The sequence below is a fragment of the Synchiropus splendidus genome, chromosome 2 (assembly GCF_027744825.2).
Source record: "Synchiropus splendidus isolate RoL2022-P1 chromosome 2, RoL_Sspl_1.0, whole genome shotgun sequence".
Classification (NCBI taxonomy): domain Eukaryota; kingdom Metazoa; phylum Chordata; class Actinopteri; order Syngnathiformes; family Callionymidae; genus Synchiropus; species Synchiropus splendidus.
Window position 1 is genome coordinate 26,880,028 of NC_071335.1, and position 24,850 is coordinate 26,904,877.

A 24,850-nucleotide genomic window follows, 5' to 3' on the forward strand; every position below is an offset into this window, starting at 1 on the left:
TGCTCAGTCAAGATATCGTTGGTGTCCAGGAGGCCATGAGCCGCTGGACACTCCATGGCAGGGCATGTAAAGACACACAGCTCTGGGAGGAAACAGGAGTGCTAGGATGTTTCCTTTGTAGCCTTCACGCCCTCCTGAGTCCCATCTAGAGCAAGCTAGGGTCTCTCTGATCAATGGGAACTTGGAGGGGGATCAGCCAGGTCCAGGGTTCTTCTGCTCTGCACATCCCAGTGGAAACGTTGAAAAAAATAAATCCATGTTGAGGATTGTTAAAAATGATTTCAGCACATGGTTCATATTTCTTTGCTGAGCGAGCACTTTTTTTTCTGGCTAGCAGCCGCTTCACGATCCAAAAGATATAAACCATATCCTTGTGTGGCGGAGGCCGCCGCAAGCGCCGGGTCTGTATCTCTCTCTGGGATTATATACGTGGCAGGAATGTCAGGATGGATGGAATCACTGAGCGAAGCCCATATGGAATGTGAGGTTGTTAAATAGTAGCGTGGGGTACGAAGTCTGAGGTCAAGAGGTTTGTGGAACCCGCTTAAACCAATTTCAAGTCCAACAATCTGCCTGAGGTTGGACTGCAGCCAGATCCACTCCGCCCCCGGCCCGTCCTGACTTTGTTCATTACATCCAGATTGTTCAAATAAATCAAGTCCACCCCCCTTCCACCACTCTTCCCCTCTTTTCTTCTCTTTTTTTTGGTCTTCTCTCTCGCCCTGCTCCCTGCCGCTCGACATGTGTACGACAGCTATTAAACCAGAAGCACATTGCGGCGCTAACAGCGCTGCCGGCCTGTGAGCTCGGGCTTTGTTTTAATGAAACGGGGCGCTGGTCGTATTAACACCGTCTAGCGCGGGACGGCGGAGCCGGCGTCGACATGAAAGGAACTCAAACATGAACGTTCATGGTTTAAAGCCACAAGTGTAGCTCCAGAACCACAGTTCAAATGACCATTAGAACGGGTCCACAACACGATGGCTGAGGTTCCGACTCCGGTTAGGAAGTGGACAAAGGACACCCAGGAAAGCTCAGGCGAAATACAAACACCAAGAGGTGCTGAACCCTGGAATCAAACCTGGCACCTTCTGGCTGCGGACCACGACTCCTCTATATTAATTTTATAATCCAACCATCCCCGTCATGCTGCATCTCCGCTGGGCTCCAAACAGACTGCAGGAGAATGTTTTTAAAGTCACTTAATGACGGCTTCCCGCTCAAGTGTGTCGGCTTCAAGCCCGTGGAATTTATGTGACAGGAGAGATTAAGGTGAGCAGTTACACATGTGCCCTGACGCATGAAAAATGCAATGTGCTTCCAAAACGCCAGTTTGTTTTCCAGACCAGGCACGCAGTTGGTGCGTGGCTGCTGTTTGGTTTACATGGATACACAACATCTTAACACAGTGTTGGTGGACAGAATGTCGGCACAAGCACAGAGCAGTGACGAAGTAGTGGAACTCTGTTGGTAAATGGGGAAATGTTGGAATATCATACTGTTATGGGGAAATCATTCCTGATGCTGATCATCAAATAAACATCAATTTGAGGTCAGAAAACAGAAGACAGGGTGGTTTGCTGAGCGAAGGAGCCGAACTGGGATCAGACTAAAATGTTTTCAGCACATCGTGAGCAACAGTAAATGACCACAGCCAGGTGAATACTGCCACACTGTCCTGGCGCACAACAGATGTAGTACCACATCATCGCAGACTGAAGACACGTAATTTACCACTGTTCTTCAGTATCAGTTGAACTTCTAAAGGGAAGAAAAACGTGTCATGAAGAACCTGTTTTTGACTGGACCAAGGAGGTTATGCTTTCAATGGCGTTGTTTTGTTAGAGTTTAAGCTAAACTAAAAAGTTTTGAACAACTTTGGATGAAAATTTTCCTGAAATATGTGGAGGGGGACAAGAAAGAAATTATGCTTTGTCATTGGAAGCTTGTGTCAGGGTTGGACTGAGGCTGCTTGGCGGAAGTTAACGCTTTTCCAGTTGGTTCAGGGTCAATGTGTTTCACCAGCAAGTGACATGCTGTATCTGTACACACCAGGAGCCCCCGTTGCTCTTTGGGCTGCGGCGGTATGAACAGAATTGACCTTCGTGATCCATGACAAAACAAGTCCAACATCTGTAAACAAACAAACTCTGGCGCGGTTGAGGACCACAGTGTTAATGTGTGTTTCCTTGAGTTGTATTTCAGGAAAAACACCCCCCAAAAAACAGTTTTTTGGGAGCGTTTTCCTGACACGCCCCTGAGAGACATGCGGAATCAAAACAACTACTTCATGTGGATGAAAGTCTTGTTGTGTCTTGGATATGTTGACCTGAGTTCGTCGTGCCTCAGTCCCCAGCAACCACCGCCGTCGCCTCAAGAGTGGAACTTGACCACTTGTTGGCAGCACATTGCTCCTCAAACTAAGAGTGATAGACGACGGTAAGCAGCACAAGAAGATGAATTGTACCAGGAAATATCAATTGCTTAAGTGATGTCCAGCTCAATTACTTGAAAGGACTTAAAACAGAAAGAGAATTCCTGACTCCGGGGGTTGAACAAGCGGCGTCTGAAAGTGGCATGAAATCACGATTCTTGCCGGAAGCAACACAAACACGAGCGGTTCAAAAACTAGATGCTTTAATACTGTTCTGAGACAAACATTCAAAGCAAAACAATCTCACAAGGTTGACGGCAACATGCTTGTTGGAGACATTCCTGCTCCTTCACTGCCCGAACTTCAGGTGCAATCATTCCAGTTCATCTTGTGGAAGCGTCGGCTGCTTTAGGACAGTTCCAGAGTCTAGTGCACGGCTTCAATTATCAAACAGGAACATTGAAAGTTGAAAACAAAAAACACACCCACACACACTCTCACACACACACGGAGCTGAACTGAAGTCACCCAGTATTATTAGATAAAGATAATTGACTCATTAAAATCTCTTCAGCGTTTCATCCAAGAACAACGGCGGGTTTTGTGGAGCAGCGATGAGCTGCTCTTTGACCATTGTATTTCCTCGCCCCAGCTGAGATTTATAAAGACGAAAACAATGAATTACAAGTGTGTGACCGAAGGGGGGGGAGATAAACACTGCAGTTCATTTCACAGTCTGGTTGGCTGCTAATGACCAGTGACCGCACAAACCAGTTAGTTGCTGATGAGGATTCTTCATTCTGGATGGACCGAAACCCTCTGACAGAGCATGGGAAGGAAGGGGCCGCTCCAAACAGGGGGCCGAGGGGACTTTGTGTCTACAGGGTTCCGACACGGCAAATGACTAAAGGGACAAACAAGATTAGTAAAATTTAGCTTGTATTTCTAGGAGGAACATAGTTTTACTATTAATATCTGTTAGAATAAATACACATTTTAGGGGCGTTTCACCTCCATGAACACTGTAACATGTAGGGACTGTTTTATGTTGAAGCATCAAAGGGTGCTCAGCCATTACATCCCAGTTTTGTCATTCTTTATTTCAAGATGCAGCAACCTGTTGCTGAAAAAGAGGAGACACCCTGGAATCGCTGTGGGCCTCCTTCACATGTCTTAGGTTGGTTTAAATTCGGGAGCCTTCAGGATCATTTCTGAGCTGGGGCCCCAGGGGCAGACGCTACATTTAGGGGCCACCCCTCTCAACAGAGACCACAGCAGGTGTGTCAAACTGAAACCCATATAGTGCCAAACTGTGTTTGTTCCAACCAAATAAGCAGCACCAGACTGACAATCTTGAGAGCCTCAGAGTCCTGGCTGGTTAAACTGTGCGCTCCTGATCAGTTAGAACCAAAACCTGCTTTCAGTTCGAGACCCCTGTACCAGAAACTAGGGCTGCAGGAGGTGGGAGTGTATGTTCCAGGCTTGGTACAAATGGAAATAGGCACATAGATTCAAAGATTCTTGCTGCAGCAAGTCCCAAAATTCTGAACAACTGGATCCATAATACCGGATTTTTAGCTGGGGCCAGTTCACTAGACCAATAGTGAATCGTTCACAATCACAAATGCCGCACATAAAAACATGTCACAATTTCATACCACACAACATTGTCCAGATAAAACACTTGCAATTCAGTCCGTTCATCATTCACAGCAAATTCATCTCCCGTCAGGTCGGAGGCTTCTGGGTGCACAGGTGGATCTGTAAACAACTGAAGACTTTAAGCCATCGTCTGACCCTCCAAGTTCACTTCCTGTCTTTCACCATGAAGCTGCAGGCGGGTCTTAATTCCTCATGACCACAGAACGGATCACCTCCTGCCCAGATCCAGCAACAGGATAAACGCTTGGGAAACTGAATAATCGCTCGGGTCAATGCAAAAAGGCACTTCCGTTTCAGTCCGCTACTAAGACTTGAGAGTCAATTGCACTTGAAGTCAAAGCCCTCGGCTCGGGCTGCCTTCTGTAACCAGCATTGTCCCATGGCAGCTTTGGACCCCGGTACGATTTAAGTGCGTGCAGTTTGTACACCAGTCCAAACAGACAAGAACCTTCCTGCCAGAGTCAGTTTTAGTTCATCTCAGAAATAAGACGGTTTTATTGAAGCTATGTTGTTGTTTGAGGAGGAGTGTCCTTGCATCAGGGGCACCTCATAGTCCAAAGTCCCCCCATTCTGCTGCACTGATGGGCTTTGCTTCAGGTTCTGAGAGCTGTCGATCTCAGGGTGTTTCTGCTGCAGGGAGCCATTCCCACTGTTCTCCAGGCTAACTTTAATTCCATCCAGTTCCACAGGTTCCTGATCGGCGGAACCGAGCTCCACCTCCATGTCCACCCCTCTTTGCTTTTTCCTACGCAGACAAACAACTACACCCACCACCAGAGACAGACCCAAGACCATAGTCAGACCTGCCACTATAGGTATGAGGGTGTAGAGAAGCTGGCTTTTGGTCTCAACAGTTTTCTCTGCTGAAGTATGCGGCGCCGCGGAGGTGCGCGCCTCAGTACAGGACCCTGCTTCTAGAGAGCTGTTCGTCCGGGAGTTCGTTCTTTCACCCAAAGGACTTGCACAAACTGAGTAGGTGCAGTTGGGTTTCAAACCACGCAGCGTGTACTCTGGGTAGGACGCTGGTACGTTGAGAATGTTGGGCCGGCGATCTGGCCCCGAGAGGTTCCGGTAGGTCAGTCTGATGCCACGGATGTTTGGCCTTGCCTCGATGAAGCGGTGCAGGTCAAGAAGAATGGATGTGGAGGTGACTTGGCGTGAGCTGATGGAGTCCAGCAAGGCGGGCACAACTGAGTTCACCATTTCACCGTCTGTCACGGACGGGGCCAGTAGTTCTGGGACCTCTTCGATATTTTCGCAGTAGGTTCCTGAGGTTCCCGTGGGACACACACAACTCAACTCCCCCAGCAAGTCAAAGTGGCACGTCCCACCATTAAGGCAGATGTTTGGCGGACAGATGTGCTGCTCATTTTCTCCACTGGTTGAGCTTGGTACGACGGGATTGTCGGCATGTGGCAAGTAGCTGTCTGTCTCCGACAAAATGGTTCCCTCGGTAGCAGGGGGAGGGGGAGGGATGGCGTTGGTGTGGGTAGCTTCAGGAGGTGGGGTGGGCACTCCGGAGTGGGGAGTGCTTCTGTTGGGGGAGTCGATCACCATCGTTGTACTACGTGGACATCCGAAATCTTCGTACTCCAGCTCAAACAGCTTCTTCCCAGCGTTAACAAGGGGAAAGTGGCAGCGTGTCTCCTCAGGTCGAAGGAGATCGACGCCGCTCTCTTTTAGCCAGGCAGGGAACCAGGCTAAAGGACACATGCAGTTGAAGGGGTTTTCAGCAGCCGTCAGTGTAGCCAGCTTGGGGAACGCCTCGAAAAAGTTCTGAGGAAATTCCTGCAGATGAATTCCTCTGATATCCAAATGTTGCAGCCCCGTCAGCTTCTGGAAATCTTCTTTCCTGAACTCACCAAATGGGTTTCCCTTCACGTTCAGTTTAATCAGACCTTTGAGAGAGTCCTGCTTCAGGGCCTGTGGGACTTCGCTCAACTGATTCATGGAAATGTCTAGTTCGTGGAGGTTCCCAAGGGAGGCAATGAGCTCCTCATCCAGGAAGGAAAGTGCAAGAGATGCCAACTTTAGGGATTCCAAGTGGGGAGTTTGGAGATCAGATGGTCCTATCAGAGGGATGTTGTTGTGACTGAGGTCCAATAGAAGAAGGCTGGGAAGACGGAGGGACGGCAAGGACGTCAGCTGGTTTTTCTCCAGTTTGAGCTCTAGAAGTTGCTCCAAACCGTTGAAGGCGTCCACATGGATGCTGTGGATGCGATTCGAAGAGAGATAGAGCCGCTCCAGCTGGACCAACCCCGAGAAGCTGTCTTTGGAAATGTGAGTAATGTGGTTGGTCGACAGGTCCAAGTTCTTCAGACTTGAGAGCATCTCAAATACCCCGTCAGGGACCTCCCCCAACTCATTCTGACTCATGTCCAACATCTGTAAATCCTTCAGGTGTCTGAAGTCACTTGGGGTTAAAGTACGGATGCCATTGTTGAAGACGTACAGCTCCTGGGTGCTGGCAGGAACGGCGGGAACCGCGCTGTCCCGTCGGTTAATGCAGAATATTGACATGCTGTCCATGCAGGTGCAGTCATCTGGGCACTGAGAAGACAGGACCAAGCCCGACAGCAGGAACACCAGTAGAAGATAAACCAGCATCGTGGCGGCGGGATGGAGCGCCTGAAAGAGAAAGAGAACATAGCTTTATTGTTTGCTTGCTAAAGTGGTTCCATAAACTTCGGCGACGTTTCCCATCCTGCATCTGAGGTTGCTCATCGACGTGGGCAGAAACTGAACGTGGGCGTCCACAAACACAACAGAGTCTGATGGTTGTTGACTCATAATGTGTCCACCTCCTCGATCCTGAGCCAAAAATCTGCCACGTCCCGGCAGGAAAAAACACAACAGCTTCAGCAGTCACATAACTTGAGTGTGGCAAAACCAGTTCTCTCGCATGAATCATAATTAAATTTGACTTCACAGGACTCACTCGATCCTCAGCTATTTGTAAGACTGAAGACACCAGCACCTGATGAAAGACTAGCTTGGCCTGTCGGAGTGACGAGAAGCAGGTCAGCGTGGGCCCCGGACCTGTGGAGCAACACTCCACTCCACTCACACAGGCAGCTACAACACAGCTGGATTCTCTTACCCACAAGGCACCGCAGCCAACACGCACTGCCAGAGGGATCGAAAGAAGAACATAAACCTTAGGCCCCTGCGGTGCGAGGAGCAGCGAGATGCAGCCAGAAAATGAAGGAGACACTTGTTGAGTGTCAAAAGGTGTATTTCACAATTTCATCTAAATGATTCTGTTCTATTACATTATTTGCTTCCTTTCAGCTCAAAATCAAGTTTGGCAGCAACATCGAGGAGACTGAGGGAGCAGCTTCCTAGTCGTCTGTTATGGATAGCATTTTTCAGTAGGTTGGATTTTTTGTTGTTGTTGATCAAAAACCGTTTTACACTCTTAATTTATATCGTACTTTGACAGGACAGTTCAGAGTCGATCATTTTTCCACAGTTGCAGACTGCAAATGTACTCAGGTTACTTCCACGAAAGAGTCGTAGAACAGACAGGAAACCAAGATGGGGTTCGGGCGCACGTCACCAGAACACTGTTCAGTCACGTCATTGAATCTTTGGCTGGACACGGTTCAGCTTCCACAGATGTCAATGAACTAAAGGTTTCTCTTAAAAGCAGGGCTGTTGACACAATCCAATTTTTTTAAACTCCCGATTAATGACAAACGTAATTAAAAGAAAGATGTTATGAACAGCAGAAGAGACTAAGTTACGTTACAGATAGAACAGATTTTAAAATGTGTAATCGATTGACATCACTAGTTAAAAGGTTTTTGTTCCTGGCCAGGAAACGTCTACGAGACGACCGGACCTTAAAAGGAAAGCGTCAAGTCGTGGCGCTGCCTCACCAGAAAGTGCCCTTTGTTTTGATGCTTCCACACAGTGTTTTCCCAGGTTGACTCCACTTTAAAATCCAGATTACACCAGAAGAGGAACAGAGCCGAATCAACCGTATGCACAAAAACCTTTCTGGGCTCCTTTCACAAAGGTCATAAATCGTGCCGCTCCTCTGGGAGATGATTTCATTATCCAGGCGGAAAACAAAACCTCAAGTCAACTCCTGCTCTGCTGGACTTCTTCAGGGTGGAGGATCGTCTTACTTCAAGTGTTGAAAAACTTTGGCGGCAGATCTCTGGTTAAAGACTTAATTCTCTTAAAGAGTCTTGGCAGGAAAACACACTTGCTAATGTCATCACCATACTTGTACTTTTATTTGTTTCATAAACACGTTTCCTTCCTGCTGTAGAGGCGGTTAAACCCTGTTAGAAGTAGGAGCCACCTCGTTCCTCTAGATGTCAACAAGATGGCCGACCTGCCATTGTCTGCGCCTCGGTCTCGCGCCAACACACAACACTCTCTCATAGCAAACACACTTTGATTTGAAGGAGGTCATGTGACAAGGAGTCCCCCGTCAGTCTCTTACGAGCTAGTGAGTCTCCAGTGTGACCATCAGAACTTCAGCACAGCAGGAATGAGAACTGCAAAGTCCATTGTCCTTTGACTGACCATAAACGCTGACCATAAACGCGTCTGTGGCGCCTGAATGACAGGTGATGAGCAGCGATGAGGAGCATGTGGTCTTCAGGTGAGCTGCTCTGTCAAGATCGCTCTGCCGTGATGCTTCATCTTCAAGATGCATATTGAAGATGATAAACTCTCCGACATGTGAGATCGCCTCAGATTCTGGGGGTGTGAGGTTTCACATGAAAATATATGGCAATTCAATGAAAATGTTATTCAAGAAAAAGGTGAACAAATTATTCATGAAAAAGGAACATCTTTATTTATTATCGAAGTGAACTAGCAATAAAAAGCAAAGCAATAGAAGCAATAAAACAATGTCCAATTTCATATTTCATTATTTATTATGAAGTCTTCATTAATTATTGATTTCATTTTCAATAAAATATAATCATCATCATTATTATTATTGATGTTGCTGTTGGTGGTGGTTTAGTATGAATATATATATATATATATATATATATATATATATAAAACTATACTATTATTTACATATACTATAATATACATAAAACTACATAAATATTTCACTTCCATAGAGACTTACAAATAAAATACATACATATTAAAAATACATAAATGTGGTACATATATATATATATATATATATATATATATATATATATATATATATATATATATATATATATATATATATATATATATATATATGTACCACATAATATACATACTTACCATACCATAAATGAACTCCTTATTCATATGTATGTTAGCAACATATAAATATATAAAGTAGTAGAAGTATAGTAACATATATAGTAGTGGTTTGCTGCTTTTTAAGTACTAGTAGTAGTAGTAGAAATTAAATCATAATTTCTCAGTTAATGCAAAATCCAGTCAGTCAAGCAAGTTCCCTGTGTGGTCTTCCTGCAGAGAAGATCCAGGTTGACATGGTGGGCTCCCACCTCCATGCTGCTTACTACAGTAGCGATGCTGCTTACTACAGTACAAATCTCTGGTCAAATACTTGGTCTTTGATTCATGCCAATCCCGTCTTCACCTGGAATGCACCCAGCAGCCCGGTATTCTCCGGTTCTGTGTGGTGCTTATCTGAGCACACACTGTAAAGAAGACGTGCGGCGATAAAAAGTGAAACCCGGCGAACACACAGACCTGCTGCTCCGACAGGTCGCTTTAATCCCTGTGACAACAGCATCAGCGTCTTTCATCGCTTGGAAATAAACATGTCACCTGTGCTGAAGGTGCGGCGGGAGGTTGTTGGACGTCCCTCAAACCTGCCCCCCTCTTCTCCTCCTTTCAACGACTGTCAAGCCTCTCGGAGAAACACATTTCATGGAGGCGATGGAATCTCTCCTTCAGTGGGAGAATAAACAAGCATCTTTCCACAGGTGTAGCAGTTGGTTTGAGACGCGTCACTGGGACCTGTCAGCTCCTGCCCTGCGTGATCCTCCTGCAGCGTTTTACAACTCTCAAATCCACCTCCACTGAAATCAGAGTCCCGACGGCTGAAACCAGTTCTGCACCAGTTGATCATCTCATGCTGCCAAACGGCACCCAGACCTGAGCCGAGTTCTCTCTGTGACTCGAAGTTAGGACTGCAAACTCAAAACCAAAGACACTTTTATTATTGTCAGCATGGATCCTCACTTCTGTAAAATACAATCCAATCATTTCCATATCTACTCATGATCCTATTTACTTTTTAAAATTGTGAGGCTTTTATAACAAATGTGTTAAAATGTTGTCTTTTAGTCGCTTTACACAGTTTGGCCCCTAAAATTTGACACTAACTCTGCAGTTTTTCCTGTTTCAAAAGCTGCAGCTGCATCATGCAGACGTATACAAATACAAATATCTGTTTCTTTTTTTTTGTTTTGTTTGTTTTTGTTTATTAGAACAAAACACAAAATTTAACAGTTTCAATGAGTCAGTTCAAATAACTAAGAACTGAACCAAAAAATATAAAAACCATCTCATCATAAATGTAATATTTTGCAGCCTGTACAATGCATGAGGTGCACAAAAACTTTTTTCCCACTCCTGTAATGTCCATCATTAATTCCACTCAAGTGTAATCTCAACATTCATTTTCCCTCAGAATTTGCACAAAAAAATTTAATTTAATACAAGAATTTCAGTTTTTAATCTCAAATATAATCGTAGCTTTTCTCTATTAATAGTTTTTAAATATCATGTTTATTAAATAATAAACAGTACTTTTTTAACATGTCTTTTTTAACCTCATGATGCTTATTACTATATTATTATCCTGTTAACTCCCCAAACTCCTTTATCTTACATGCTTTTTATGTTTTAAAAGCAACTTATATCTTATTTATTTTTAATTCTACTTTTAAGTAACATTTGAGTCGACGTGAACAGAACTTTTAAATACATACATATTTTATCAGAATAATATCAATTCTTTTTGCTAAAAATCTGTATTGGTTTTCATGCATTGTAATGTATTCAACACTGTATTGTGTTGTATTTTTTTAACTGCTTTTTGTCACATATTTTTTCTAATTGCACTTTCATATTCATAAATACCTTTTTGTATCTGGAAGTGCACTGCTTCATAAGTTATAGCTGATCTGGTAAAAAAGTTTTGCAGCCAAACAAAATCATGAAGGTTGGCAGTATTTCATGACTTGAGTTATGAAGACCAGCTTTTGAAATCACACTTTTGTTTGGCTCAAGATGGCCAGAGAGCGACTTGTGACCACCACTGGGACCTTGCTCCGAAAGCGAGGGCCCCTTCATGCCTGCGTAGCCGAGCTGTCACTCAAACTCTCCCTCTGCCTGGAAACAGGTCACCTGGACTCAGCACAAGCGCAGTCAGGACTTGCAGCGCTACGACGGGCCGCGTTTACACGCACACCATAGTCTGACCGCGGCAATATCTCAGACTCTGTGTCTATAAACTAATGCTGACGTAAAGAGGCGTCCTGACTCAACAACCTCTGCTTAACATGAATCGCTCTGTTAAGTAAGCGCAGCTTTGCAACTTCCTGTTTCGCTGACCACCATCTTGAAGGTGGAGGACTGGATGGTGGGTTTACTTCTGCTGCAGCACTCAAACAGCCACGCGGAGAGGTGCAGGTTCGACATCATCACGGGACGAGGGTTGAAACACTCGAGTCATCGGCGCCGCAGATTTATGACCCAGTCAACCCAAAGTGGAAAATGGGCCATTAGTCCCGCTGGTCAGAATCTGCGGTTTCCGAACGGCAGCCGTGATTTAACCTCCACAGCAAAGTCAACACTGGGAACAGATGCAACACAAAGTCAGATCTTCTGAATCAGTCGCTTCATCTGAAGGAGAAGGAGAAGGAAATGTCACAGTGGGGGAATTCCGAATACACCAGAGCGCATTCCTCCGACCGCAACACAAATAACGGTCAGCATTATCACCGAACGATCACAATTTCATAAGGCAACACTGACTCTTAGCAAGCGGAAAACTAGTTCCTCCGTAACAAAACTCCGTAGGAAAACATGGACGCCCTTAGCACACCGTCAGACGGGACTGCGAGCGGGGATTTATTATTCGATCTCTCAGCAGGAAGGAGTTACAGTTCACAGCGAGAAGGTTCTGGATTTGAATCCCGCTTCAGGCGGCTGACTGCAAACCTCGCAGCCCGGAGACACATGGGGTTCCTCCCGCAGCCCAAAAGCATCCATCACTATTGACGGCGGTAAATTGTCCGTCGGCGTGAGTCTACGTGTTTGATGGATGGCCACCTGTCCAGAGTGTCCCCAGACGCTCGTCTCCTGAAGCTGGGATCCACTCCAGCCCACTGTTATCCCACTGTATAAATGAATCTTGGCAAGTAAATTTGCGGTCAGAAAAGGGGAACTTCCATGCTTTGGACTCTGTCCCAGGACTAGGACTGCAACCTCCGACCACCTTCACGATGACTTATCATAGACGTGCAGCTACATGGACACGCCAACACGTCTCATTGTGGAGGTATAAATACATGTACATGTTTAAAGGTTCTATAGTGTTAAATGGTGTTTTAAAACTGTATATTTGAATTGCTCAAAATGTCACATGAAATGTTCGTGTCCTTTGATGTGTGAAATGGTTCCACATATTCAATGTTTTGGGTCCCACAATCTCAGCCATGTTTCCATTCACAATGGATAGTACCAAGAAAGTGATGACATCATGACTAACTAACCAAAGAAACTGTCAGCGACCAATTTAATGGTCCAATACGGGCCACTAAGTTGACTAGTTGGTGCAGCTTTCCCCAGAAATTTGCCCGTTTTGCTCAAAAATGTAGGTGAACTAGCATTGGCCTTGGATTGGAGCCCACATGGAGAGGTGGGTTTTCTTCCAGACTCATGGCTCAAACACACAGCAGGGGGTAAAATTTCGCTGAGTCTACTCGCCTCAAGACGCAGGAAAATAAGTCAACATTTGGAGGTACAAAAAAACACATACTACAGTAATGCTGAGCAGCGTCAAATGGAGAATTGCTTCCCCTGGACCACGGACACGCTGAGGCGGTGTCCTCTTTCTTCTCAAATAACTGGTCCACGCATCCTGCCCCCAGCAGGTCAGAGTGTGCACTGAAAAGATGGGATGCAACCGCGAAGGAAGAGGAGCGGCGTGGAAGACTGTTCCAGTTACCAAGCCAGAAAACAAGATGGCGACACCAACGAAAACTATTCTCGCGTTTGACTTTGAATAAGAGCAACTTCTACATCCACGCGTTTTTGCAACTACAAAAATGAATTTAATGGTCGTTGAAACCACTTTGAAGCAGCTGCTGAACAACTCTGCTCACATACACACAAACGTTCGCCACCTTCACCTCTCAGACTGCACCCATCCAAATGTCTCTGAGTCTCCGCCCTCGTGAGGAGCTCCGTAACAAAACAACAAGCGCTCACTACACGCTGGAAACCACTCACGGAACATCGTCATAAAACAGATGCACATGTTTCATCCTCATTTTTTATGGAGCATCTACATGTATCTATTTATTTATTTGGCGCGTGTGTGTTCTTTGGACTTGAAATACTCATTTTGTTGAAAATATGGGGAGCAAAAGTCACCTATAGACTTCCGCCTCATGGGACCTAAGTCAACAGCAACAGGAGTCAATGGAGAGATGAAAGTTGTTTTCTGATCTAGCTTGAACTATGCCATAGATCTCACACACGATGTCTGTGAATTTCAAAGGCACTGTGAGAAAACTGATTTTCAAAAGTTACTACAGTTTTTGTGTGATTTGAACTGTGGTAGTGAACTACAATGCTCATCGCAGGCTCTCACTCGGTAGTCGGGCGGAGACAGCCAGCAGGCAGGACGAGCTTTACTGGGTCACAGTGAGTGTTTTACCATGTCAGCTACTGTTTGCTAGCTCCTACCTTTGATAGTTTAATACCTTTAGCATCTGCCTCAGCAACGGAGCAGTCGGATTCTGCTGTGACGTCAAACATAAATTACACAAAAAATGTATTTATTTATTTATATTTATCATTCAAACTGAGGTACAGAACATGTGTGATCCAGGGCATGAGGAAAAGTGGACCAGAAAATAGCTTTGATCCCCCAAAAGACTACCAATGACTTTTTTTTTTTCCAATCTTAGGTCTCCTATTGCAGCCTGGAGTATTTTTTAGGCTAAAAACTGACACTATTTTTCACAAGATAAAAGGCAAAGGTCCTTATTTCCTGTCATGTTCTTCCATGACCAAAAACTTTCACCACAATAAAAAAAATACGTGGCAAAATCAGGCATTTTTGGCCACAACGATCAAACTAAAAAAATGATAAAGACACTTTCCCGAGCAGTGGAAGGTCTGGGGACCTAAACTAAGGACAAAACTATACAGATGATTTTTGCAGTCAGCAGAAAAACAGGTTTAAGTGCATCCCATAATCTTCATGAAACAGTCGTCACTAAGAAGATTTGACTCGTAAGCAGCCAATGCTACGCTGCTACTTCTCTTCTCTTGACTGGCTGATGGTGTACAACCGTGGCAACTTGACTCCCAGAAACACACACACTTGCATTCATCCACATGTGCTTGGGGGAAACAGGCCGAACGACCTCTGCTGACTGACCCCTGCTGCTGGATCACCCCATTAACCCAACGTTCAACCGAAGAAGTGAGGATGGATTTATCGCTGAGAGAACTTTGAAGGAGGCTGGCGCACATGAACACACACCTCTCACACACACACACACAGCCCTTTAACTGGATTACATCCTGAAAAACACACGTGTAATGGTGAGTGCACCTCGTGTGGAGGAGGGAGGAACAGCGCTGCGCTCGGTCGGCGTGTAAGTTTACTTTGTCACTTATCTATTTACTTAAACTCCTCACGCGTCCTCTTGAGTCAACACACACACAAACACTGGCTCTTGTTCCTATTTGAAAGGGGATCAATGAGCGCAGACTGAACTGTGTGTTTGCACGACCTCGGCTGGTTCACGACCCAGAGACAAAGGCTGCATTTTTAAATCGCTGAGAGGGCGTTTTTTTTTTTTTTGTTTGTTTTCAACATTGGAGTCAGGACATTTACTGTCACAAGATGCTTCGGATGAATGAGTGCGTTTCGAAAATAGCTCCTTCTGGGGTCAGATGGAAGCCACTGGGCCGCAAAAATGTGAAATGATTGGCATCAGTCATCAATCATGACTCAACACGCTCCTTAAAAGTTACTTCAAATGCATCTAGTTATTCCAGAAAAGAGTCAACTGATGGTGTTTCTGCACGACATTTATTGTTTTAAAACGTTCTTTGGTGGACAGGACGTGAAACCCAGCTGATCCTAGCCACTCACTTTCCACCACAGGAAGTCATATTCGCTGCATCATTTCTGTCTCTTCATTCTCACTGAGGAGGCTGAGGTCGATCCCAGCTACATGGGGCGAGAGTGTTGGTCGCACACGTACAGTGCTCTCCTCAGAACTATAGCAGCATAGGGGCTCCCTCCACTGGGGGTTTTCAACAAGCCTTTTAAGGTAGACTCTTAAGGAGGACCAAGAAAGATGCACAACACGCTCTGTCACCCGTCCACTTTTGCCTCCACCGAACTCAGACATACCTTCCCCTTACCAGACTCTGGTTAGGGGAAGGTTACCGCAGAACCGCCCCCAACAACGGTGGTTAAAAACTCCCATGGAGAACCCTGATGAAGATGAACAACCATGCAACACAGTGGTATTGTATCAATTCACCACTGAGCACTTTAGGGATGAGGGAGGAAACCAGAGTGCCCAGATGCTGAAGCACCAACCATCATATCACCACAATGTAGTGCGCTCCTTTTCTAGGCAAAAACCTGCCTCATACAGTTGGTGCTCCAGGATTCAATAGTGAAATTTGGGTCTAAGGACCTACTGATATTAAACTTGATAACAAGAGCAAAGTGTCATGTTCCATTGCCCTGCGTTTACTGAGAGTGTTCTGTGTCCCGCTGGGTCACAGCTCCCTATATATCAACCAGCCTACGCTCTCAGGCACGCTAACTGTCGCTCCTTTACTTTCTTCCCACTCCAGCTTTCTACGCAGATTTGTCTAGCGCCACCACAGTTTATAACAGTTTGATCAGTGGGAAAATAAATAAATACATCCGAATAATGACACGCAGCAGTGAAGTCTAGTGATGTTCGATTCCACAGATTTCCGCATAATATTCAGGCTGGTATCGGTGATACCGATACCGATATCATAGCTTCCTTGAATGCAAGGATGAGTCTGAAAAAAAAACATTAATTTTTAATGCCTTTAATTATTAAAAACCACTATAAATGTAATTCAACATGAACATGAAAACACTGAATATGTGTTTTATATTGTCACTGTCGACCCCTCACTCACAGGTTTTTGTTCAGGAACAATCGCATATTTACTGCCTCACATTTTAGTCTGTTCTGAAATTGCTTGTAAAATATTTAAACAAATAATGCCACAATAATAGTTTAGTTATTATTCATCGTCTTCCTGTTAGGAATGTACATTACCTCAAAATAAAAGTATTGAAAGTATCAATATTTAGTTTGAGAATCGATTTTAGAGACCCAAGATCTGGTTTCGGAGGTATCGATACTTCAGGATCGATCATCACTGGTCAAGTCCAAGCGTCTGCTGTTGCTTGGGGTCGCTGTGTTTACACGTGCGCAGGCCTGGCTGCACAGCGAGTGGTGAAACCGATAAAGACAAATGTGCAGCCCTGGCCGCAGCACGCTCCGCTGCACACCAGCCGCTGACACACGACCCCCCCCCCCCCCAAAAAAAAGAAAAAGGTGCCTGGGGGCTCGTGGAAATGTTTGGAATGGGGGAAAAGAATGATGTTGTTGTGACACCCTGACTCTCACACACACTGCCCTGATTCGGTGTTAAGCTGAAGCCAGCGATGAAAACGGTGGAACTCTGAAATGATCTTCTCTTAATCTGAGCGCTGCTGGAATCAAGGGCAACAATACGTGGAGACAATGTGAGGCTGGAGCTGAAGGAGCCGGGGGGAGGTTTTGCACATGATAGTGAGGCGTGCAAATCACTAAATGTGTATCTGCTGTGAGATCAAACCCCAGATACGGTCAAGCTAGTGTCGTCACATTAGCGGCTAATGGGGTGAAAACATGGAGGTATGCATGTACACAGATGCGGCGCAGGCACAAAAGCCTTTTCCCACAGACGCTTGCCGAGACACAACCAAGCGTGCAGAAGCTTCGGCCTGCTGCAGAAATGCTCCGATAGAAAGATCCATCCTTGCTTTGTTGCAGCGAAGGCACCACACATGTTATAGTGGGGCATCGAGTGCATTCTTAAAGAATCAGAAAAACTTTATTGCCAATGTCAGTGAGGATCCCAGTAAGTAGGGAAGTGCTTTTAGTACATCGAAAGAAAAAAATAAATCAATAAATAAAATAAAGTAAAATAATAATGAAGTTATTCATAAATGAATAACCAACAACAAAGAGGAAAACAGGATCAAATGAAGTGAAGAGTTCCTTTCCATATTGTTCACACTCCGCAGAGGAAGGAAGAGCGTGTGGCCCAACAGCTCGATTCGCTGTATCCAGATTCACGGCCCGCAGGCCATTTGTGGCCTGAAGGATGCAGTTTGGTGGCCAATTACAGCATGGGTGTGGTCCCAACAGGACACATTGTTCTTCAGGTGCATCTAACGCTTAGGTTGATTTCAACACAGCTGTACTTTGAAGACAAATGCAGAAGAACCTCACTGTGAATGTCATTGAACTACATGCTAAAGGTGAAACAGAATCACCAATGATGGGCAGCGAAGACCAGCCAGAAGACCCCTCTCTCCCTCCGGTCTGCAGCCCAGCCTCAACAAGACTTTGCCTCTAATGACTCCCAGTCAGTTGAGTTTGGGCCGACACATCTAGAGCGTCCATAGTCACAGCGGTTCAACCCAAAAACATCAACAAGTCAAGCCACGCTATTAGTCACGTGTAACCAAAGAATTTGAGTTTTTCAAGAAACGATTTGGTCACGGTGAGTTTCAACTCGAGAGAGCTGAGAGAGAAAGAAGCTGTTCCCACATTAAACACACAAAAACTCTTCCATCTCAATGTGATCGGAGGCGTTGAAAAGGAGAGGAATTCATCTCATCATTTCCCTCCATTTTCCAATGTCTTTTCAGACTGCTAACTCCAGGTGTTATGCGGGTACAAATAAGCAGGTTAGCCAGGTGAAAGTCAAGATGGTTCCCTGTTCCCACTGGCTGACCTCTTGGCAAAATGGATCAAGAATGGTGCCTGTGAGCCACCTAGAAGCAACTTGCCACAGCTCTAGTCCTGCGCGGAGGAGTGCTGTGAGGATGGAGGCTTATGCTGCATGAACTCCGAATGGGCAGTAACTTTAGCGCTGAAAACACTCCTCACGATGCGATGACTCCCATAAACACTAGTGCATGGCGAATGTTGTGCTTGCGTGTTACGCACTATAACATACACGACTATAATACCAGACTGTGAGGGCGCCCCACACTGCGAGTGATGCAAAGCGACTTGGAAGGACTTGGAAAAAGTGTGCACTGCCCCCCCACAGACATTTTCCGCGGCTTGTTTTTTTGTTGTCGATATGTCAGTGTGAATCTCAATGACACTGTTATCTCATCTTCAATCATAGTTTATGGGGACCATTAAAGAGGCCTCCTAGTCGACCCCTCCCATACTTCCTGTTTCACTGTCGGGGGCGACAGGGGAAGACACGCCCTATCTTGAGGGGCGTTGACATTTAAACTTCTACCTAATTCGGGACAAGTAATCTGCTGCCTCAGTCGTACAAGCAGAAAATGTTTCCGTGGTCATGTGACCTCGGGGTGCGCCAACATACTGCAGATTTAAAGTACTGCAGACGCCTACTGGCCATATGAATGGGTGATAAGGAAAAGGCCCACACGATCAACTGAAGCAGAAACCTGGAAGACATCTTCATACAGCATCAGTGGGGTGGAGGAAGTGCCTGAAACCACACAACAAATTATTCCTCACTTACTAATACCAGAGCAAATGAACCTGTCAATCAGCACAAGTCAATATGAACCACTCGACTGCCAGCGCTTGTCGCGGCGAATGCTTCAGTCGCAGAGCGTTCCAGTCTCATCTTGAAAGAGCTCTGATGTTCCCACCAAGTCTTTGAGGTGGTTTCCCATCCGCTGACAGGTTTTCTTCATTACACACACCACAAATTAAAAAGAGAGGGGGAGCCGTGCCGCGCGGCTCAAAGAGAATATTCCTTCACGGTGCTTTAATAAACAAACCAGTAGGATTTTCGACAAATGAAGAGACGCTTTTAGTCGCTGCAAGCTGAGGCCACAATAAAAGTGTTGAGAGATTCACCAGAGCTTTGACAGACAGTGGTTTTATAGGCTTCATGTGTTCATGTCTGTTTGATGTTCTTTATTTTCCCCTAGCTCTGTATAATAACACTCAGCTTTGCACGCCATTTCATATTCAGATTTATTGTTTTAAGAGCAACTTTTCACCCGCAGACCGTAAAGTAAGAAGGGAATCCTGCTGCACTGTCTGTCCTGCAGTGAAACCACGAGGTCACACGAGAGGAGCCGGAATCTCTGTTTTCTCTATTGTTTTGTTCTTAATTATTTCTTTTGCATTTTCCATTTTTGGACTGCAGTCCAATTTTTATTGGCCTTTCAGCTTTAGTTAGAAAGTTGAATCAGACAACTCTCTCTTAAAGATCACGTCCAAAAGTCTTCAGTTCAGCTGCAGCTACCGATTATTTTACTACCGATTTATCGGTTAGCAATTTTTCAGACTAATCGAATCAGATTTTTTTAATGTGTTTTTACTGTATACATCTTTAGACTGTGTTTGTGGACAAACTAGCACTAACTTCTTATGGCTGTTAAGCTGGATAAGAACTGTGTATCGAACAGAACGGAGAGGTTTCAAAGCATGTATGATGTCATCACCCCGCCTCTCGTTCTGCAACAGCTAACTGGAAATATAAACAGAAAACTTCAGTTCCACTTCTTCTGTCATGTTTGTAATCATTTTTTTTTCTTTTTTTTAAAGGGGTTACACTGCCACACACAGGCCTGGCATGTTTACTACATTGTTTTTTTAGTGAGGGCATGTTTCCTACGTCGTACTTTGTCGGAAACATCAGAGAAAAATCGACGTTTTCAGCTCAAGAATTCCGCTAACCCGAACCAATCTTTGTGACTGGCGTTTCGCGATAGGTTATCAAAGCGCTCGCAGGGTCACGTGAGTTCACGTCAAACCGAAGGCGCACAACACATTCCGTTGATCTCACACCCTCCGGCTTCTCGATCATCTTCCCGCTGTCAGACGATTCATTTCACACACGTCGGCTGTAACCGACACTGCCACTTACAGCATGGAACAACTTCCCTTCTCACCTTGGCAGGTATTTTCAGAATAATGCAGGTTCAGACGTCGACCCCTTTGAAATCTTTTGTGAGGCCCTGCAGCCCCTCCGAGGCCTCAGATGAGTGATGTTCAGTGTGGATAAGGGTGTGTGTGTGTGTGTAGCCTCGGGAAACGGGACAAAGAAAAGAAAGACCTGCAGGTGGGTTTTCCCTCATTCTCTTTATCCGAAACACAAGCGGCACCTTTACCTGAGATAACGTATGACAACGGACACATACACGGTCAGACACACGCATGTTTGTATTTCTATCCCGGTGGGGACACTGTCGGGTTTGTCATGAACATGACCCTTTCCCCAGCTTCTCACCCTACACCTAACCATCTAAAGCACATGGCAAACCTGAACCAGGACTCTGAGCCAAAGTGAAACCCCGTTATAATGACCCACTTATTTTGAAGTCTTCGTCCTCAAATTGAGGCTTAACCTTGTGGGGTCCAGCCCATTGTCATATGGTCCCCACAAGGATAGGTTTTTGTTAAGAAAGTAGGATAAACAAGCCCACAAAACCCTCTCTGTCAGCACAAACACCACAACACACGTGTGTGTATCTCTATTCTTGTGGCGACCGCTCATTGCCATCACCCTTTCCCCAGCCTCTCACCCTAAACCTAACCACCTAAAACAAAAGCCCAACTTCAACCAAGACTCTGAACCAATCCTAATTATAGTGACCCAGTTATTTTGAAGTCTTAATCCTCAAATTGAGACTGAGAATTGTGGGGTTCAGCCAAATGATCCCCACAAAGGCATAAGGTCCTCAGAAGTAAGGCTAAAGCAACTAAGAGACAAACACTGCAAGCACATTAACAGCACACTTTTCTACTCACAAACAAATGCAAAATCTGAGCGTCCCACTCCAGACAGACACATACCAACACACACATATATACACTCCTCATCGTAACCCATTAAACAGCACGTGTACACTGACAGACACACAAACAAACACACAATCGTATGAATTTAAACATAGAAATGAAGCAGACGACAGTAGATGACACACACACACACTGGTCCCTCAACACCCTCGACACATACAGCCACATCACTTTTCCTTTGTTTGTCTCCACTCGCTCCACAACAACAACAACCACACTAATAATAGCATCCTCTCTCCTGGTCCCACTCTGGAATGTAACCAGTTTTATGTGCCACGCTCTTTACCTGACCGCTGAACCGCGTTTACCCTGTGAGGATGAGCGGGGGTCGGGACGCACTCCGCGGGTTAGTGATGGATTTGTGATCCCTTAAACCCTCCCCGGGGTCTCGGACTTCTGAGGAAGTGGAAGTTCTCCTCTGCTGAGCGTGTAAAGGCTCGACCTAACAAGAGGCTCGAATTCCTCAGGTGTCGGGGAAGCTTGTAAAAGTGAAACCTGAGTCTCTGGTTTTAGAAAGAAACAAAAATGAGCCACATTTTGTGTGTTTGCCAGCCTTTCTTCACAGTCACCATTTACTCATCACAAGACACCTTTCGCTTGAAAGACGTCGTGTCCATCTGGTGTGACATGCTACCAGGCTGAGGTTGAACATCCAGAACAAACAAACCACCCCATTTTTCATAAAGTTGGACGGTGGATTGTGGAGACGGACTCTCAAATGAGCTCGTACTACAATTTCCTCCTACAAACTTGAGGCAAATCACCTTTTTTTGGATGTTCTGCAGGCAGCTGAGATGAAGCCCTTCCCTGCTACACTGTCCTCGACTAGTCCCCAAATCCCACAAAGTCACAAAATAGCCACTGTTTGTTTTGGACTGTGGGAGGAAACCAGAGCACCGGGGGGAAACAAGCATCAGGAGGACCGGCTGGCTGCTGACCAGTGTTTCACAAAGACAAAGACCAAAAACTACCCTCAAACTAACTGACTAATGACAGTCCATGTCTTGAATGGTGGTTATTACACTCACCTCTTCACCTGGTGCCTCCAACTTCCTTCCACCAACTCCAGCCTCCCTCCTTTTCACTTGTCATGACCCCGGCACTTATTAGACAACCCCGGGGATTATTCCAGGCTGGATACAGGCAGGAGTCCCCCCCCCCCAAGAAAAAGAAATCCTTAATGAAATCTCTGAGACACCAAGTGAGGAATGTTTGCACGCGCCTGCCTCTGCCATCCCTTCTCCTCCTCCTCCTCTGTTTGCTTTTCACAAACGCGTAACTCTGCTCAGCCATACCGACACAGTCTTGATGTCCCACCGACAGTGAAGGCGGCACGTCACTAAGGCAGGTGTCGCCAGCAAACAGCGCAGGGCAACTTGCATATCTGCGGATTGGTCTAAACAAACTTGAGCTCGGTTGTCATCCATGGAATGTTTAGAAGTTGATCGACAGCCAACCTGCGTAACACCGATTCGATGACACTGGGAGCGAAGTATGAATAAAAGTCGCTGACTCAGCACGTCGCCATCTGCAGCATTTTGGTCACATGTCATCTTTCAATAATCTTCTTATGTTGCATTAAATTTTAATAATAAATTTGTCATGATTTCACTTCATGTAACTTTTTTTCTTTTAAATTGAGTTCTAATTTTACAGTTGACTCCTTTCAAAACATGGGCGCCAAACTCAATCACAAAGGACCAACATTTTTAACAAATAATAGTTCTTGTCAGGGAAAACACAGACTCCATCCAAACACTCCAACAAAGCTCAAACACTGATTCCACAGGTCCTGGTGGTATATTTACTGCTCTTGACATTAGCACTGAACTGAGCAGAATATTTTTGTTGCAGGAGAAATAAAGTGGCCAGATTTGGCCCTCGGACCTTGAGTTTGACACAAACTTTTCGTGTGTGTGTGTGTGTTTTACATATAGACTCAAAGAAAAAATAATATTTTACAATATAATTTGAAATAAATTTAAATGGATTTATGAATTTTTCAAAACACTGCAAGACAAAATGTAGTGTTATTCGCAAGTGTTCGACAGCAGGGATCAGAAGATTAGAGCCATGACTGCAGGTCTGCAGAAACATCTGACCGACAGCGACGTCAGATCTCAGACACAGGATCAGGTCCGCGCTCCGTGCGTCCGGCGGTGCGCCGCATTCACACCCGAGAAAGTCGCTTTACAGCCGGTCAGTCCAGGCAGAAAGTTCCGCCTGGACCGCCAACTGTCAGTGACTGAAACGATCCGACTCAACGTCGACTGCTGGCGTTGCACCGTGCGTAAAAGTTAGGCGACTCATCAATCTGTTGGTTCTGAGATTTGAAACTTTCCGAGACTCACCTTTCCAAATCAAGCCTCGCTCCACGCTGGAATACCTGGCTCCCACTAATCCACTGTCTGAGCAAATCCACAACTCCACCGGGGGGATCGAACGACAGAGTGGAGCGCAGGGAATCAGAAGTTGAAGCTCCCGCACTGGAGTGGAGCGCGCAGCCACTAACAATAGCGCTCATTGACGCTGAGGAAGAGGAGGACGAAGAGGGAGGCGCCACGCGGGATCGCGCTGCTCGTGCGCGCCGCTTCACCTGGATGAGAGAGAAGAGATTATTGCCACCACGAATTCACAGAGAATTTTATTTCTTCTTTAAATCATTTTTAATGAGGTTTACGTTACGTTAATTTGCATTAATATTTACAATAATTCGTATTTTAAGAGTTTAGAATTAAGGCATTAAACACAGGTTATTTTGTGTCTATACATAATTTATTTAAATAATATATGTTATATATTTTTATTTGTTTTTAGTCGTTTTATTTAGATGTTGTTTGTATCTTTGATTTTATTATTTTTATTTAATCGAAAAAGAAAAATGACTTGTGTAGTGTACTTCATTTTACCTATCAGAACTTGTGGTGCGTACACTAGTAATGTTTTAGTAATAAGCATTATTGTGTTGTCAAACTTTCATTTTTGTGTCATTGTTGCTGCTCAGTTTTTCACACTGCACTTGCGATCTATTTCCAGCCGGAGTATTTTTGGAGCCTTGGGAACATAGCTGCAGGTGCAGCACTAACAAAATACTTCCGTTTGTCACCTAAACTGAGAACGAGCTTCAGACGGAGACACTAAATTCTACGTTTAGGAACCCGACACTCTCAGTATTTGGGGCTCACCAAGAGTCTTGATTTCCATGGTGGCACACGGACGGACTGGTTTGGGAATTGAGCAGAACGGGTGAGAACAGATGCCTGCATTTACACATGCTCACACACTGTGAGATATTCCAGCATCTAAAGCCAGATGTCCCAGCAAGTGAGGACTTGCCGGCGTATACTGTCCCACATGACTAGGTCACCATAAGGACGAGGTGTTGGCTAATGCTGGACGTCAAAATACACTCTTCTGTTTTCATCTGGAGAGAAAGCTCACTCGCAGGTTGTTCAAATCTATCTATCTATCTATCAGGGTATAG

The 24,850-nt window shown here is 45.2% G+C and overlaps 1 protein-coding gene across 1 annotated transcript; it reads right to left on the bottom strand.

Annotated features, from left to right (window-relative positions):
- Positions 1-2,652: 2,652 nt before the first annotated feature.
- On the bottom strand, positions 2,653-23,864 carry LOC128754793 (vasorin-like). The gene is made up of 2 exons (XM_053857675.1): positions 23,718-23,864; positions 2,653-6,664 (listed from the first exon to the last, which is right to left on the bottom strand). The coding sequence occupies exon 2, from the start codon at positions 6,641-6,643 to the stop codon at positions 4,514-4,516; it is 2,130 nt and encodes a 709-aa protein (XP_053713650.1). The 5' UTR covers positions 6,644-6,664; positions 23,718-23,864; the 3' UTR covers positions 2,653-4,513.
- Positions 23,865-24,850: the final 986 nt, after the last annotated feature.